The sequence below is a fragment of the Grampus griseus genome (genome assembly GCF_964374135.1).
Source record: "Grampus griseus genome assembly, chromosome: 3".
NCBI classification, from domain to species: Eukaryota; Metazoa; Chordata; class Mammalia; order Artiodactyla; family Delphinidae; genus Grampus; species Grampus griseus.
In genome coordinates this window covers 12,100,720-12,115,811 of record NC_139019.1, presented here as the reverse complement: position 1 = coordinate 12,115,811, position 15,092 = coordinate 12,100,720, and the positions used below count along the sequence as shown (strand labels likewise).

Sequence of the window (15,092 nt, the reverse complement as noted above, 5' to 3'; positions counted from 1 at the left end):
TCCCCCAGTACCTCAGAATGTAACCAAATTTGGAGACAGGGTCTTTAAAAAGGTGACCAGGTTAAAATGAAGCTGTAAGGGTGGGTCTTAATCTAATATGACTGGTGTCCTTACAAGGACAGGAAATCCGGACACCCAGAGAGACACCGGGGGTATACACACAGGGAGGATCATGTGAGGACAAGCAAGAAGGTGGCCCTCTGCAAGCCAACGAGAGAGGCCTCAGAAGAAACCAACCTTGCCCACACCTTCATCTTGGACCTCGAGCATCCAGGACTATGAAAAAGTAAACGTCTGCTGTTTAAGCCGTGCACTCTGTGGTTTTTGTTATGACACCCCGGGATGACTAACGCAGCCTCTGCCCCCGTCTGATAACAATGTGCTCCATAATCTGGAACTGAAATGGTCCCATTAATTTTGAGGCGGAAGCTAATCTATCTCTAAGAACAGAACTTAATATTCTTTCCTTCTAGAAAATTCAAAGTTCTACAGACCCAGGAGAAGGGGTGGGGGAGGAAAAGGATGCAACTGAATACACAGGGAAAAGAATACGGAATCCCAGAGCTGCCTTGCAACGCAGCCAAGGTGAGTGAGCCTATTTACTGTCTTCTCGAATGTCTGAGAGGGCCCTCAGACGACAAACACGCTGGGTCCCCTGTCCTGAGCTTGGTCAGAAGACTTTTGGGAAAATGACGACCCCCTTGAATAGCTGGCCACGTGGAACAACCAAGATGTCCAAGGCATCCCAGCCACCACTGGTCAGACCACGCTACCATGCGCCTCGAAGCCCCAAGCACTGAAGTATGTCAGAAGATTCCAGGGCAGCCCCACTCTGTCCAGAGAGCACCAGGAAGGGGGCAGGACCCTTCTTCTAGACAGAGCTGGGCTGGGGGTCAGAGTTCAAAGGTCAACCTCTCGAACCGTCCGACTGACCCCCAGCCTCCCGCACTCTTCTCTTCCCTCCAACATTTTTTCAGAGTGTCAGTAAAGAAAGAAAAAAGTTACACTGGGGATGGTTTTAAAAACAGCATGTTTCAAAATTCACTGTGAAATGTTCGTGATTGGAAAGTGAAGCCTTCATAAAGTATAGAGATTATATGGAGACTTCAAAGCCTGTGACAAGCACGGACAGCACTGTCTCCGGAATGTGTTTCTCACAGGTGATGGGCGGCCTGGATTCAGAGGCAGCCTGGCTCAGGTGGAAAGCAAAACAGAAGTGCCACAAAAAGCTATTTTTAGACACACACTACGGGAGGTTACCCATTCCTTGGAAACTACGACCCCTCTACATTTAGTGTCAAGCCCCTAATTTGCACCTCTTTGACTGAATCTGCAGTCAAATGCAGACACTGGTGAAACATTATCTGCATTAATATTGCACGCTCCTGTGCAGAGCTCTGTGGGAAAACGTCCACCAAAATCTCATCTCACAGGAGTCACATGGAAACTTCTGATGTCATTTACATGAATGATTTTAAAGAGTACTCTCACTCCAAGGGGACAGTTTCTTTTTGTTTTCCTAGGTGGGTAAGATGAAATTAGAGAGCTCAAGGGGTTCAGTACAGTGCAAATATCACGACTCTGATCAAGAATAAAAAATATGTAAAACAAATGTCATTAAATAGCATGTTTACTGTGATTTTTTTTCTGATGTGATTAATTTATGATGCAGGTGACTCTTCTTCAAAAGTCTGTTTTCCATGAATGCACTGACCCTTCAACCCACCAATCCCACTTGTAGAATTCCGTTGTATACACAAGCTTGCATATGAAGGAAAAGACACACACAGTGATCCTCTGTGACCCTCTTTATAACAGCAGCAGACCAGAAGCGACCTGGGGTGCTCAGCCTTGTACTAGGTACTAACCTAAGCCACGTGCACATGGGAAGCTCTCCTGTCCGTGAGAAAGGAAGAGGCATGCACCTCTCCACGTACTAAAGTCATTCCTAAAAGGTAAGGCTGAGTGACAAAGCCGGGGCAAAATACGCTATCTTTTATGTAGGAAAACGGAAGGAGGAATGAATACATGCTTATCTGTGCCTAACACAGTGCCAGATGTAGAAGGTGGGAATGAATAAAAATGGTGATCTATACGTGGCCAGTGGGACTGTGGGAACCAGACTTCTCAGTTTATACCTTTTCAGTTTTATTTTTGAACCACACAAAACATCTAAAAATAAGTTTTAAAATTTGTTATTTCTTCCCTTCTTTAGAAAAGAAGTTACGAATGTGGCGTCGCTGAAATCGTACGTAAAAGTTGTGTACCGATGTTCGTTCTTCTGGGACTAGGTACCACAGCTTCCATCAGATTTGACCAGGGACACATGATTCTAAAGCTTTCCGGGCGCGCTGCTTCTGAATCAGCCAGGATCTCTGAAGGTATTTTCCCTTCTCCTTGCCGTGTGCAGCTCAGTTATGAGGATCTACAGTCAAATCTTTCAAAATTCGGACTGCTGATGGGAAAGTAAGCTCTAGGCACACAAAATAATCACAAAATCATCTCCCATTTCTCAGAACAGAGAAAGGCACGTAGAAGCCAAAGCCAAACACACTTTAGTTTCTCTGGCCCACACCTGCCCATGGGCGCTTAGGTGCAGTTTTATCAGGTGTCCTCAGAACCACGATCGAGTAAATACCATCAGGAAAGAAGTGCCGACTGACTCTGACTGAAACATACGTGAACATCCCCTGCAGGTACAGCATTTATCCATTTTCAAAATACTTAAGGAAACCAGCACACTGTGCTACTGAACAACCTCTTACCAAGCACATCATCTCCCTGTAATTTTTCACAGCTTCTGCAGGCGCTGATCAGAGTAAATTTAAAAGAGAAACCCCAGTTTGTCTAACAAATCGCAAAGTCTGGTATGCGTACGTGTCAGAAAGGAGGCAGTGAAAACCGTCGAGTCCACAGAGAGGCAGGAAGCAGACACCCCGCCCGGCCCCAAGTCACCCCGAACAAGACACGTTTCAATTCTCCCTGGGGATCACCTCTCCCCTGATTACATACCTTTCCCTGAACACTGTGTCATGACCGGCTGTGGGAAGATGCTGTTCGCATTCATTGTTTATGGCTTTGCTATATATATAATTTTTTGTGATCAGCTAATATGGATGGCGTCAATACCTGCTCATGGTTTTTTCCTGTTTTAATGAATCCTTTCACGTAAAGTTGGCGCATGAAAATACCTCCAAAATGAAGCACTCAGGAGAGTCACGGCCCACTTGTGAGGCTCCGTAATTACATGCTGCATGGAAAGCGCTCCTTAATCACAGGCCTCGGGCTGATCCGCGAGCCCCGGATCCACAGGGCTCAGGGGAGAGACTAAGTCTTTGTTCTTGGTGCAACTGTCTGTTCCTCGGTTTTTCTTCCCACAGGGATTTACATAAGCAGCTGTTCAAACAGACGAAAAAGTGCTCTTTTCCAAGATAATTAAAAAATATATATATACAGATCTTCCATTATACATATTCTTAAAGAACGTGTGGGCAGATACAGGGTCGAACGTCTATGCATTGGTGTGTCTGGGGTGGATGTGTTTTCTGATTAACGGGGACAATCTGGCACTAAGCAAATGTCTGAATACAGCAGAATCACAAACTATTCAACGAAAAATTTTAACATTATTAAAGCTTTTTGAATGCCTTACGTTTTCCAAAAACATACACGTCATTTAAAAAGTCATAAGCATTCATCAGTGGTAGAAGACTTAGATTCATCCTTGGGGAGGAGGGATTCATGACTTGGGAAAGATGATATATTTGGGTTGAACAAATTTAAACCAAGTTTTCCCCAATATCCTTGAAGAAATGCAAGAGGCCTGGGACCGGGAGCTCCATTTTTGGTTGCACAGATTTCTATCGAAGGTAGAGAAGCACCTGAGCATCTGCAGAGATGCTGCTTTTCTGGGTGGCAGGGGGGCTGGGGAGAGAGCACAGGATGAGGCCTTGGCCCGTGCACAGAGGCCAGGCTTCCTCTCCCAGGATGGGGCGTCCCTCTGCCAGCTGGGCTGCATGGAGTGGATGCTGTCCCAGGAACTGGGAAGGTGGTCTGGATGGGGGTGAGGAATCTTAGTAACTGCTTGTATTCCAAACAGGGAAACCGCTTTAAAGTGCCCCTGAGCTGGGGTCAGCCAAAACCAGATGTCGGGCACTGGCTGGGGACGCAGGTGGTGAGGCCAGGGCCTGGGATTCCTGCGGGATGACGCACCAGTGGCCATCGGAGTCCTACTTTTCCACTATCTGCAAACCTCTGCTAAGTCCTGTCACCTGGTCTCACCTGTACAGCACGGGACCGAGGGGCACAGGAGCTGAGGGGCAGGCAGTGGTGGGCGCCACCCAGCAAGCAGGCAGAGCCACGACCTCACAGGGCCCCGACGTGGCCAGGGAGGCTGAAGAGGCTAGGTGAGGAGAACAGCCCTGGAGGGGGGGCAATAGGGGCTCAGACGCACTGCAACTTGGGTGCCCTAATTTTATCCTCACCTAGTGGCCATGCCAGTGGTTACCCTGAGAATCAGATGTGGAGTTTATAACCTCCAGGTCTGGGACAGGGACACTTCATCCATTCATTCATTCTAAGAAATTGCATGTGGTATAAATGGTATGTCCATTTTTCACAACTTTGAGCAGTGGCCCCATGGATTCATCTATGTAAGGTGTGTATCTTTAAAGTAAAAAACACAGAACAGAACTGGACAAAGCGGATTACGATGAACCGTACTCATTTATTTGCCTGTGAACACTGCCGAGGCTCCTTTCCCCCCAAGTTACAGGCCTCGATTTTTCTTTTTTGGCTGTGCTGGGTCTCAGTTGCGGCACCTGGGGTCTTTAGTTGTGTCCCACGGACTTTCCTTAGTTGCAGCATGTGGACTCTTAGTTGCAGCATGCATGCGGGATCTAGTTCCCCGACCAGGGATCGAACCCGGGCCCCCTGTGTTGGGAGTGCGGAGTCTTACCCACTGGACCACCAGGGAAGTCCCAGTCCCCAGGCCTCCATTTAAAGCCCTCGTGCCCACTGTTCAGGGTCCCTTCTCTCCATGACGGCTGTGGGCGGAGGCTCTCTGCCCCTCGTCAACCCTGCTGCTTAAAGCCTGCGTTACTTGTACCTCCCTCCATCACATTTATAAGTTCAGCACTATTACTGCACCCATGGCTCCTACTAAAACGTTTTAAAGTTCTTTCAGTGAGTTCCTATGAGGTTCCTTGTGTGTCTTTAGTGGTCCCTGGAGTTCATCATCTCATGGGGCCTTTCTCAGGTTACCCTGATGTTAGCCTTTGTGTTGAAATACTTGTTAACTGCACCCTCATCCCCCCGCCAGACTCACTGTATCCATTCATATTTTCCTGTAGGATTTTTTATTTGGTGAGAAGGGACAGGAGTGTCAGGCAGGAAGAACCCCCGCTCCCCGTTACTTTACGACCACACCAGGGGGAGAAAGAGGGGGTGTGTGCACTCATCGTGTGTGTACCTGTGCACACGAGCATGAGGGGCAACGCCTTGTGGCACATGTTAGGAAACTGGATTTTATTCTGTGACCAACAGCAAGACACTGAAGGAATTTAAGCAGGAGCACAGTATGACCGGATTTGTGTTTTAGCTGCAAGAAGAGGGGGAGAAGTGAGGCTGGGAGACTTAGTGGTAAGGAGGCAACGGTGGCGATGGAAAGGAGAATATGCTTGAAATACACACTTTAGATAAAGGTACCAAAATGTGGTAGGCATGCTCAAAAATTAAAAACAACACTATCATGATCCAGCAATTCCACGTCTGGGTGTCCTCCCCAATGCACGGGAAGCAGAGACTGGAGGAGAGCAGCTACTGACAGCAGACCCCAGTGTCCATCGACAGGTGAATGGACAGCAAACTGGCGTCTGTCCATACCGCGGAGTAAGAGTCAACCTTAAAATGGAAGGACATTCTGACACAGGCTACAACACGGATGAACCTTGGAGACGTTATGTTAAGTGAAAGAAACCAGTCACAAAAACTTGGGAGGACAGTCTAGTGACTGAATATTGGAGAGTCAAATATTCAGGCAGAGAGAAGGATGGATAGGAAAACCCTGGCAGAGTTTTGAGAGACAAGGAGGCAGCCCAAGGTGGAAGCCAGAGAAAAACCTACATTTCAGGTAGTTTCTCACGAAAAATCTCACTTTCCTAGTTTTCATTTGAATTAAAGAAAACGTCCCATTTCACTGATATCAATCACATATCACTGCATTTATGAAAGATAACTCCTGGGTTTTCTCTTTGACCTGATTTTGATAGCACCCACTTTTCTGTAGGTGATGTGGTAAACCGGAAACCACAGGGGATTATTTCCGGAACGTCGTTTTTCAGTAAGTGTGGTGGGCTGAGTCAAAGCCCCAGGGCGTAGAGGCCCAAGTGGTTAGCAAGCAACAAATTTTATGTCTCATGTTTTTGTTCCTCTGTTTTTCTAATGAAGAATTCAGAGGGAAAAAATAATCATGTTTTTAGCTTCTTCAAAGTGAAATGCAAGTACTGACCTATACACTATCCCAGAGAGAAAAACTTTATAAACAACTTCAAGAGAGGTTAAGGCTAAGGTTCCTAAGTGGGTATTTTCTCCTAAATAGATCAACAAACTAGCAAAAACATGACCTGGCCACCTCATTAGGGGTCAGCATAAGGAAAAAGGGGAGGTTTGGAATTGGCTTTCATTCAGAAAGGTCTCATGAGAAACAGAACCTGAGAACGTCAGAGCTGGGGAGGACCTCAGGGACCACCCGTTGCCACCCACCTCAGGCCCCGGGTTGCAACGTCACCGAAGACAGAGATGGAATCAGAACTCGGGTCCTCCTGACACAAAGCACAGACCTTGCGAGTTCAACACATCACCTCTTCTAAAGGCTCCACCATAAAACGTCACTCTCACCCCCGAAATGTCTTCTCTTAAAGCTGAATTTTAGCAAAAAACAATTCAGTGGTGGCTAAAAGCGCAACTCCAAGTGGGCCAGGCCAGGCAGTGGAAGACCTCAACTGACAAGTGGCACCATGACAGTCACATGGGCAGTCCTTCAGATGCAATAATCCGGGTGTGAGGACAGTGGAAGGAGCTCCTCAAGACTGATGACAGATTACTGTTTTACCCTTAAAAAAAGCATATAGTCCAAAGGCCGCCACGACGCGCTTCAGGCATGTGTCCTGCAGGAAGCTCGGGATGCGACTCTGCCCCGTTACTGACCCGGGACAATCCTACTTTTACTGAGTATCTCCCACCCTCTCACCGCCAACGCTGGGCACTGTTGCCCATCCAGGGCCCCTGCACTGCTCCAGGGATGCTTGCTGGGTTACCCCCGAACCATGGAGCTAAGCTCTCAAACACTATCACGTATGGTAGTTCTGGCTGTGACGAAAGAGAACAGCTGACCTACTCAGTCTAGGGTAGCACCAAAAGGCGATGTGGTGAACGGGCCTCGTCGGGAATATAAACATTTCTGATATTCCCGTTTACTTTCTGGGACCAACACTAAAGTAAATAAACAGAGAACAGTGACAGCTTTCCACGCTGAGACAGTAGGACAGAAAAATCCTGTGCATTTTCTGAGAGACTAAAGATAATTCCGTGACCCTGTATCAGCAGCCTAGCAATGGCCACACGCGGGGGTTTGGGGGCCACTGCTTCTCAATCCGGCTGCTCGGCGGACTCACCGGGCCCCAGACCAGGAGAACCTTTGCGGTGGGAGGTGGTGTGAACCACACACACGCGCTGGAGGGGCACAGGGACTTGAAGAGGCCCCGTTCTGCTGACAGTGGCTGCTGCCTGCCTGCCTGCCTGCCGCCTGTGACTGAGAGGCTGTGAGAGGGGAGAAGGGCGGCCAGGGCAAGATGAGAGCAAGATGCCAGACACCAAGGCTGCCCGTCGACGGACGCCGCTCCACGGCTACCCTCCCGTACCGACCTTTCCCCTGAATCATGTCCACACTGGAGTCTAGCCTCAGACCCAAAAATATCTTCCTGAAGAACAAATTGTACAATTATACTTCTTGTTCGTTTAAATCAGTGATGTTCTATCCTCCCCCGACATCACCCAGGGAAACTGGGCATGATCCAAGGAGCCCGGGGCTCATAAATCCTAAGTCCTCGTGCCGTCCAGCACACGTCCAACTGCAGCCACGCCTCAGAGCGCCTGCGACCCGGGCGGTGGTCCCAGTGCGTCATGGGTCCCTCTGGGCTGACCTGAGTATTGATCCTCACAGCCACACTGCGATTCTTAAATATCACACACAACCAAATACACAGACATTTAATCTCAACAGGCATGTTTTTCACCTGGAAACTTAAGGTGTTTGGATTGGGGAGTTGTGAACAAATTGAAGCACTAAGGCTGAGAAAACTGTGGGACTAGAGATTAGCGAATGTGCTTGTTCCTCCACCTGGAAGGTCAGAGCAGCAAGAATCACAGACATTTAAGGAACCAGATCAACAGCGAGTGGCCAGGGACGAGACATCACGACACACACACCCCCCGCCCCGCCGGCGCTCCGGAGCTCTGCAGCGTGTGAAAGGCCAGATGGCCCGCGCGCGCGACCCTGCGAAGGAGGCCTGGGGGGCGCGGGGCGCCCAGTTCTCTAGAGGAGGGGCCGCACTGGACCCCTCCCTGCAGTGGCCCTGCGGCCCAGCCCGGCTCTCAGACGGAAAGGACTCCGAATGAGCCGCCGCGCCAGCAGAGGCCGGTTGAGCAGCAGCCCCGCCGGCCCAGCGCGCGGTGGTACGTGAACAGCCCGCGGTCCTCTGCACACGAGAGCCAGGAGGGGAGCTGTGGCGCCAAGCAGATGCCCTGGGGACCTCCTGCTCCCCAGGGGGGCGGCGGCCTCTTTCCCGCAGTCCCTGGGGCTCGTTCTGGACCCTCGCCCCTTGCTGCCCCGACTACCCGACGAAGACTCTTCTCCTAGACGGAGCCGCGGGTCACTGCCCGATCCCCTGGACTTGACCGTGCACAGGAGGCTCCGGCAGAGGCTTGTCCAAGAGCCCAAGGAGGATCCTCCCTCCCCCATCTGCCACCCAAGTCCCAACACTGCCAGGAACAGGCCACCTCAAGAGCTTCCCTGCACTACAGGAAAAACAAAAATTCGGAAAAGGAGGAAAACAGTGCCTAAGGCTCCGAGCCCCAATCTGTGAACTGACTGTTAGTTCACAACAGGTTCTACTCAGCGAAGAGACACCTTCTCAGTACGCAGAGGGTTCGTGAGGAGTGACGTCTCAGGTGCCGGAAAGTCACAGAACGTCAGAGAGAACAGGCTGTGAATGGTAGTCAAGCCAGAAGACAAGCACAAACCCAACCTCTGTAGGAAGTTTTCAGGACAAAGGCAAGTGTGATAAATACACGGTTCTTTCTGCTGGGCTAGCCTGCAATTGCGAACACCAGGAAGTAGAGAACACACCACAGGAAAGGTACATGTGAAAAGAAATCTTTCAGAACAAACGTTATTTGTAGCTTAAGTTCACCGGGGCTCCTCTGCATATAATAGATGAACTTGAAAAAAACGTTGTACTTCCTTTTCAACTCAGACTCAAGGACTTAACTACATTATGCAACTCTGGGAACACCCAGGCGATGTGCCAACGGGTAGCCCAGCACCAGCCGCTATCTGAACTCAGAACTTGGTACCACAGCCGGGCAGGTCCAGGGCTGCTGGCACTCAGGGGCAGCTTCCCCGTAATTGCAAGCAGATGCCTCAGCTTCGGGGCAAAATTGGGAAATTCCCTGCCTTTCTCTTTGGATCCCTGGAGACACCACAGCCTAATTCTTCCAGCTGCTTACTGAGGTGATGATACAGTCACATTTAGGCCCCGAGGGATCCGGAACATGGTCGGGCCTGTAATACCCGAGGGGGCGAGTCACCGGCTATTTCCTGTGCAGCTTCACTTAGCTCAGCGCCATGACTAACCCCTCAGCAGCCAGAGGATGGTCTGCAGGACGCGTCAGGACGAATGTAAAGAGGGCACAGGGGCTTCCCTGGTGGCGCAGTGGTTGAGAATCCGCCTGCCGATGCAGGGGACACAGGTTCGTGCCCCGGTCCAGGAAGATCCCACATGCCACGGAGCGGCTGGGCCCGTGAGCCATGGCCACTGAGCCTGTGCGTCCGGAGCCTGTGCTCCGCAACGGGAGAGGCCACAACAGTGACAGGCCTGCGTACCGCAAAAAAAAAAAAAAAAAAAAAAAAAAAAAAAAGAGGGCACAGCTGACCAACGGAGGGAGCAACTGGAATGTTCAAAATTAAAAGAACTGGAATATGCAGAGTATAATGGAGTTCTCTCAGGAAGGGTAAACCAACCGCTGACCCCCAGATCTGGAAGAATCGGCCATCTGCCAGCATGGCAGAAAAACGAAGACTGACCTAATGCGGTTTGAAGCGTATAAACTCTACCCATTCTGCATTTTTCTAGAAGCTATGCAGCTCAGTGTTTCTGAAAAGGTCTTAAAGGCTCAAATTAGCTCCTCAGTAAGATGAGAGATTAAACCAGCACCGTCCAACAGACACAGTGCAAGCTGCGTATGTAATTTAAATTTTTCTAGTAGCCATCATTTAAGTGGTAAAGAGAAACAGGTGAAATTAATTTTAGTCATACATTTTATTTAACCCACCCTATAAAGTATGTTATAGTACCACTTTGCAATGACTATAAAATAATTACACATTCTTTTTTCATGGTAAGTCTTGCAATCCAGTGTGTATTTTGCACCTGCAGACCAGCTCGATTCAGACAGGTCCCGTTTCAAGCCACATCAGTCCAGCAGCAACCATGTTGGACATTCAGGATAAACAGACGCTCATACTCCCGCGGGGAGCTCGTTACTGACCCATCCAGACACACGTGGAAAAGCGGCCTTGCTACAGTTGCCTGCCTCTAAAGGAGTCCCCAGTGCCAAATGCCGTTTTGTTCAAATACCCTGTTATTTCAGTTGAAAAGCATTTTTTTCAAAAGCCACCTCTCTTGTCACAGCTGCAGACCCCTGACACTGAGCCCTGCCTGACTTGGCCAGCCTCCCCACCGGGGGGTCCAGCTGCGTTCCCTCTCCAGGCAGGGAACCTGGGGAGTCTGGGATGCCCCAAGACACTTTATCAAGCTATAAAGACAAACTCTCAGAACCTGCATGCTTGACTGTCTAGCACTGAACACTAACAAAATAAAGAATCCACAATGTGAAAACCTGATTAGGAAGATGCTGAGTCTGGTCCCACCTCCCCTACCTGTTTCCAACACCACCTGGAGGAGAACAGCGTCTTCTCTGTCTCCTCCATTTATGGATGGCACTGGCCCCCAACAACAGCCCCCTTGTCCTTCGCTAACCGGCTATCTTATTACACGGCCTTGGGAAATGAGGCGATGCTTCATTATTTCTGAGTGACAGGTGAAATCCTTACTCCATCTCAGCTCCAGATGGATTAAGAAGGCCCGGAGACACAGGGATAACGGACTGGGGCACGAGTGACCAAGAGGGATCGTACCTATTATGAGGCTGCAGGGAGCAGGGACAGAAGCACCGGTGTCATTTCCAGTAGGACCGTCATTGCCATCCACGCCCGCGAACTCCTACCTTTGTGGTTGAAGATGCCCTCCATTTCCATGCTACTTCTGGAGTGGGCGATGCACAGGGAGCCGCAGGGGACCAGGCCTTCCACCGCGGGGGACCGGTCGGTGGTCCGCACCAGACACCAGTCAGGCTTGTCGTGGGGCCGCTCCAAGACTTCCACGGTCTGGCCACGGCGGATGGTCAGCTCGGTGCTGTTACAGGCCGTGAAGTCGTGGATCACCACCGTCAGCTCACAGCCGCCGGACAGCTGGGGAGGGAGGGGACAGGTCAGCGAGCCCAAGCCACCAGCCCTCAGCGGGCGAGGCTGGCGCCTGGGCCGGGAGCTCGGCTCCCATTCCACAGCTGGGTCAGAGCACCGGGCACCAGCCGAACGAGGGCTCTCCCGTTTCCCTGTCCCTTAATTTACGTCCCTTTCGAAACACTCGAACATTTACTTTTTCACATTCTAATGTATAATAATGATTTTCTGTGTGTTACACTGTCAGAATCTGATGGTTTTCCATGAGTGTCCAACTACTTTTGTGCCTGAGACATATGTCCCTTCTCAAAGAGTGCCACATACCGGTGACCCTTGAACAACGTCGGGGTTAGGGGCGCCGACCCCCCTGCACGGTCAAAAATCTGCGTCTAACTTTCGAATCCCCCCAAACATAACGACTGGTAGCCTACCGTTGACCAGAAGCCTTACCAATGACATGAACCGTTGACTAACACGTATTTTGTATGTCGTAAGTTTTATGCACTGTATTCTGACAATAAAGTATGCTAGAAAAAAATATTATTAAGGAAATCATGAGGAAGGGAAAATACATTTACAGCACATATATGTACTTATTGAAAAACAATGCACATATGAGTGGACCAGGGCACTGCACTCGTTTAAAGGTCAACTGCACTCATTTTTAAACTTAGGGCAAACTAGTAAGAACTCTGCTTGTAGGCCTTTGCGGGGATTGTTGCGAAATACGGTGGTAAAGTTGGAGGTCGGTTCCGGCCTGGCGAGAGCGGTGCAGCCGGGGCAGCGCCTGTGCCCCCCGGATCGGGAGGAGAGCCGCAGAGCAGGGAGCGCAGCATCCGGAAGTACGGGCGGAGCACGCCCTTCTCTCTCCAAAACCCTTCGAGAGCCCTCGCCAGCCCCCAGGATACTCCCTAGCGCAAGCTTCCCTGCCCCACACTGCTGCCCTCCACCCCAGCTCCGCCCGGGCTCCCTCCCGGCCCCAGGCCTCAACACGTCCCTCCACATGCTGCGTGGACACCGGCTGACCCCTCACGTGCCACGTGGCTTTTGGCCTGAAGGGCCTTTCCCTCCTTCCCTCCTCTCAGCTCACTCCCATTTTCTGTCCGAACTCTTCTAAGTCTTGGGCCCTTTGAAGCACACCCAGGAACTCTGTAAAGAGCACCGACTCCATGATCTCTTTTTGGAAAACAGGTGCAGGGCCTTCTCACGACCGCTGCTGTGCATCTTCCCTTCGACCGAACGCTCCTTGGGGACAGTTCACAGGTATGCTCACTATCGCCCCCCTGTAGGAGAACCTTGTGACCAGCTCCCCGTCCTTGGCCCACCCCCTCTGGCCCTCCAATCCGGGCAGCCCCAGGCTCAGGCTGCACGCCGTAGCCTCCGTGCTGGGCACTTCCGAGCAGGCATCCGGGCCTGCTGCTTCCCCATCCCTTCAAAGCAGTGAGTCTGGGACGTGACTCATTACTCGCCCTCACATCTGTTTCTCTTCCAGCGTTGCCTTTTGGGTAACAGTATCACAGTCAACCGCACTCCTCTGCACCCCTGAAACACGGTCAGTCGGATTCTAGAATGTGTTTCTGACTTCTCCCTTCGTCAGCACGCCCACACCAATCACTTCATCTGGATTTCTGCACTGGTCCCCTGAGTGCCCTGCCCCATCCAGGCTTTCCTTCCAAACCACCTGCACACTGCTGCCACAGTTCCCTTCCTAAAATGCTCACACATGCCATCCTCCTGTTCAAGAACCTTAGGCACACATTCCCTAGCATAAGACGCAACGTTCCCGTCACCGGGTCCTAGCCCGCCTCCCCGGGCAGGCTTCGTGCTTCTCCCGTGCTTCACAGCCCAGAGCGGCCATGTCCTCCTTCTGAGGTGGGTCCTGCATGCCCTGTGTCCGTGAGCCCTTCTGCTTGGAGCCCTCACCTCCCCAGCTGCTCCCGTCTCAGCCCCCGTCAAATCCCTCTGAGAAGCTGCTCCTGTGTCTACCGTCCTTAGCACTCTGTCCTTAAACAAATTACGTCTCAAGTCTGACACGAGCCAGGCTTTGGGTTGTGTGTGTGTGTGTGTGTGTGTGTGTGTGTCTGTCCTCCGCACCAGAAAGCAGGTTTGTGTCATTCTTCTGCGACCTTTCCATGCCCAGTGTGTGAGGCCCCAGGTGCCAAGGGCCGGCGCACAGCTTGTAAGAGGAAGCTAGCAGCAGGCTTTGTACCCAGCAAGTGGTCACACATTTGCTGAAGTGAAAAAGGTAAGATAGGTTTGCTGTAAAAATGAGCTGTCTGAAAACCAAAACAAAACATGGGCTCTTCCTCTGTGACTTCGGGAGTGAACTCTGCCTGTGTGTTTCCTGGCCCCCCTTTGGGCATCAGCACAGAGACCACAGAAGAAGAGAAGACGGTCGCCGGGCTGAGCTGCGATGTGCAGGAGGAAGGGGCGGCCAGGCCTGCTGCCGGGAAACATCCTGTTCCAGAGAGGCCACCCAGCCCCACCCCCGGCAGAGAACTGACTCCTACCCGGGCTCGCGGCCCTGCAGCGTCCTCGGCTGCCTGCCGGCCCTCTGTCACACTCCATGCTCTCCACTGCCCTCCTGTCTTTCCAGAGAAAGTTCAGATATTTAGAATAAGAAACACATGTCCACTTGACAACCACAGAAAGCAAAACAAAACAAAACTCTTCCAAAATAAAACAAATATCGACAAAAGGAATTGTCTCTGCTGGGCCACAAAGGACATTTTCCCCAAGTGACTAACCCCCTTCTAAATTTTACAAACTTCTCTTTGGAAAAACTCTGCTGAATCTCACACATTTTTCTGTGAACACTCGAAGATGCTAATGTTAAAAGGTCAACAGCAGAGGCCCAGCCCGGAGAAGAATTTTCCTCGTAAAACCTCACGTTATGGAAGTGGTTAATCCCTGTAACGAAAAGGAGGAATGTTTCCCATCCCAGGGAAAATGTGACCCGTGAACAAGCCCCGTGGGGAGCCCGGCCTGCACTCCCTATGGAGCCTTCCCTCGGCCCGAGCCGCCCGTCTGCTGGGCCCGCTCGTGCACGTGGTCCCCGCGTGTCACCACCCCCGGCCCTGGGAAGCTCCACTTCAGACGTGTTCCCTCATCACCGGCCTGTGCTGGTCTCCTTCTCCCACTGTAGGAACTCTTCAGACTGCTCAAAGCCACGTGGTGTGTTCTGGGGGTGGGGGAAGGGTGGGAAGGGAGAACGCGGCTGCCAAGAGGAATGAAGCTAGACTTTCTTTCTGGCGCTGAGTCTCCAGCCCCTCACAGAGTAATCAGAACTATT

General features: G+C 51.1%; 1 protein-coding gene across 1 annotated transcript in view; it reads right to left on the bottom strand.

Moving 5' to 3' along the window:
* Positions 1-15,092, bottom strand: part of TRIO (trio Rho guanine nucleotide exchange factor) — a gene marked incomplete at its 5' end in the record, with an annotated part of 370,926 nt that overhangs the window by 67,487 nt on the left and 288,347 nt on the right. The window contains one exon of the mRNA XM_082651933.1: positions 11,566-11,809. Within this exon, the coding sequence (XP_082508059.1) occupies positions 11,566-11,809 (244 nt within the window). The remainder of the gene's footprint in view (positions 1-11,565; positions 11,810-15,092) is intronic.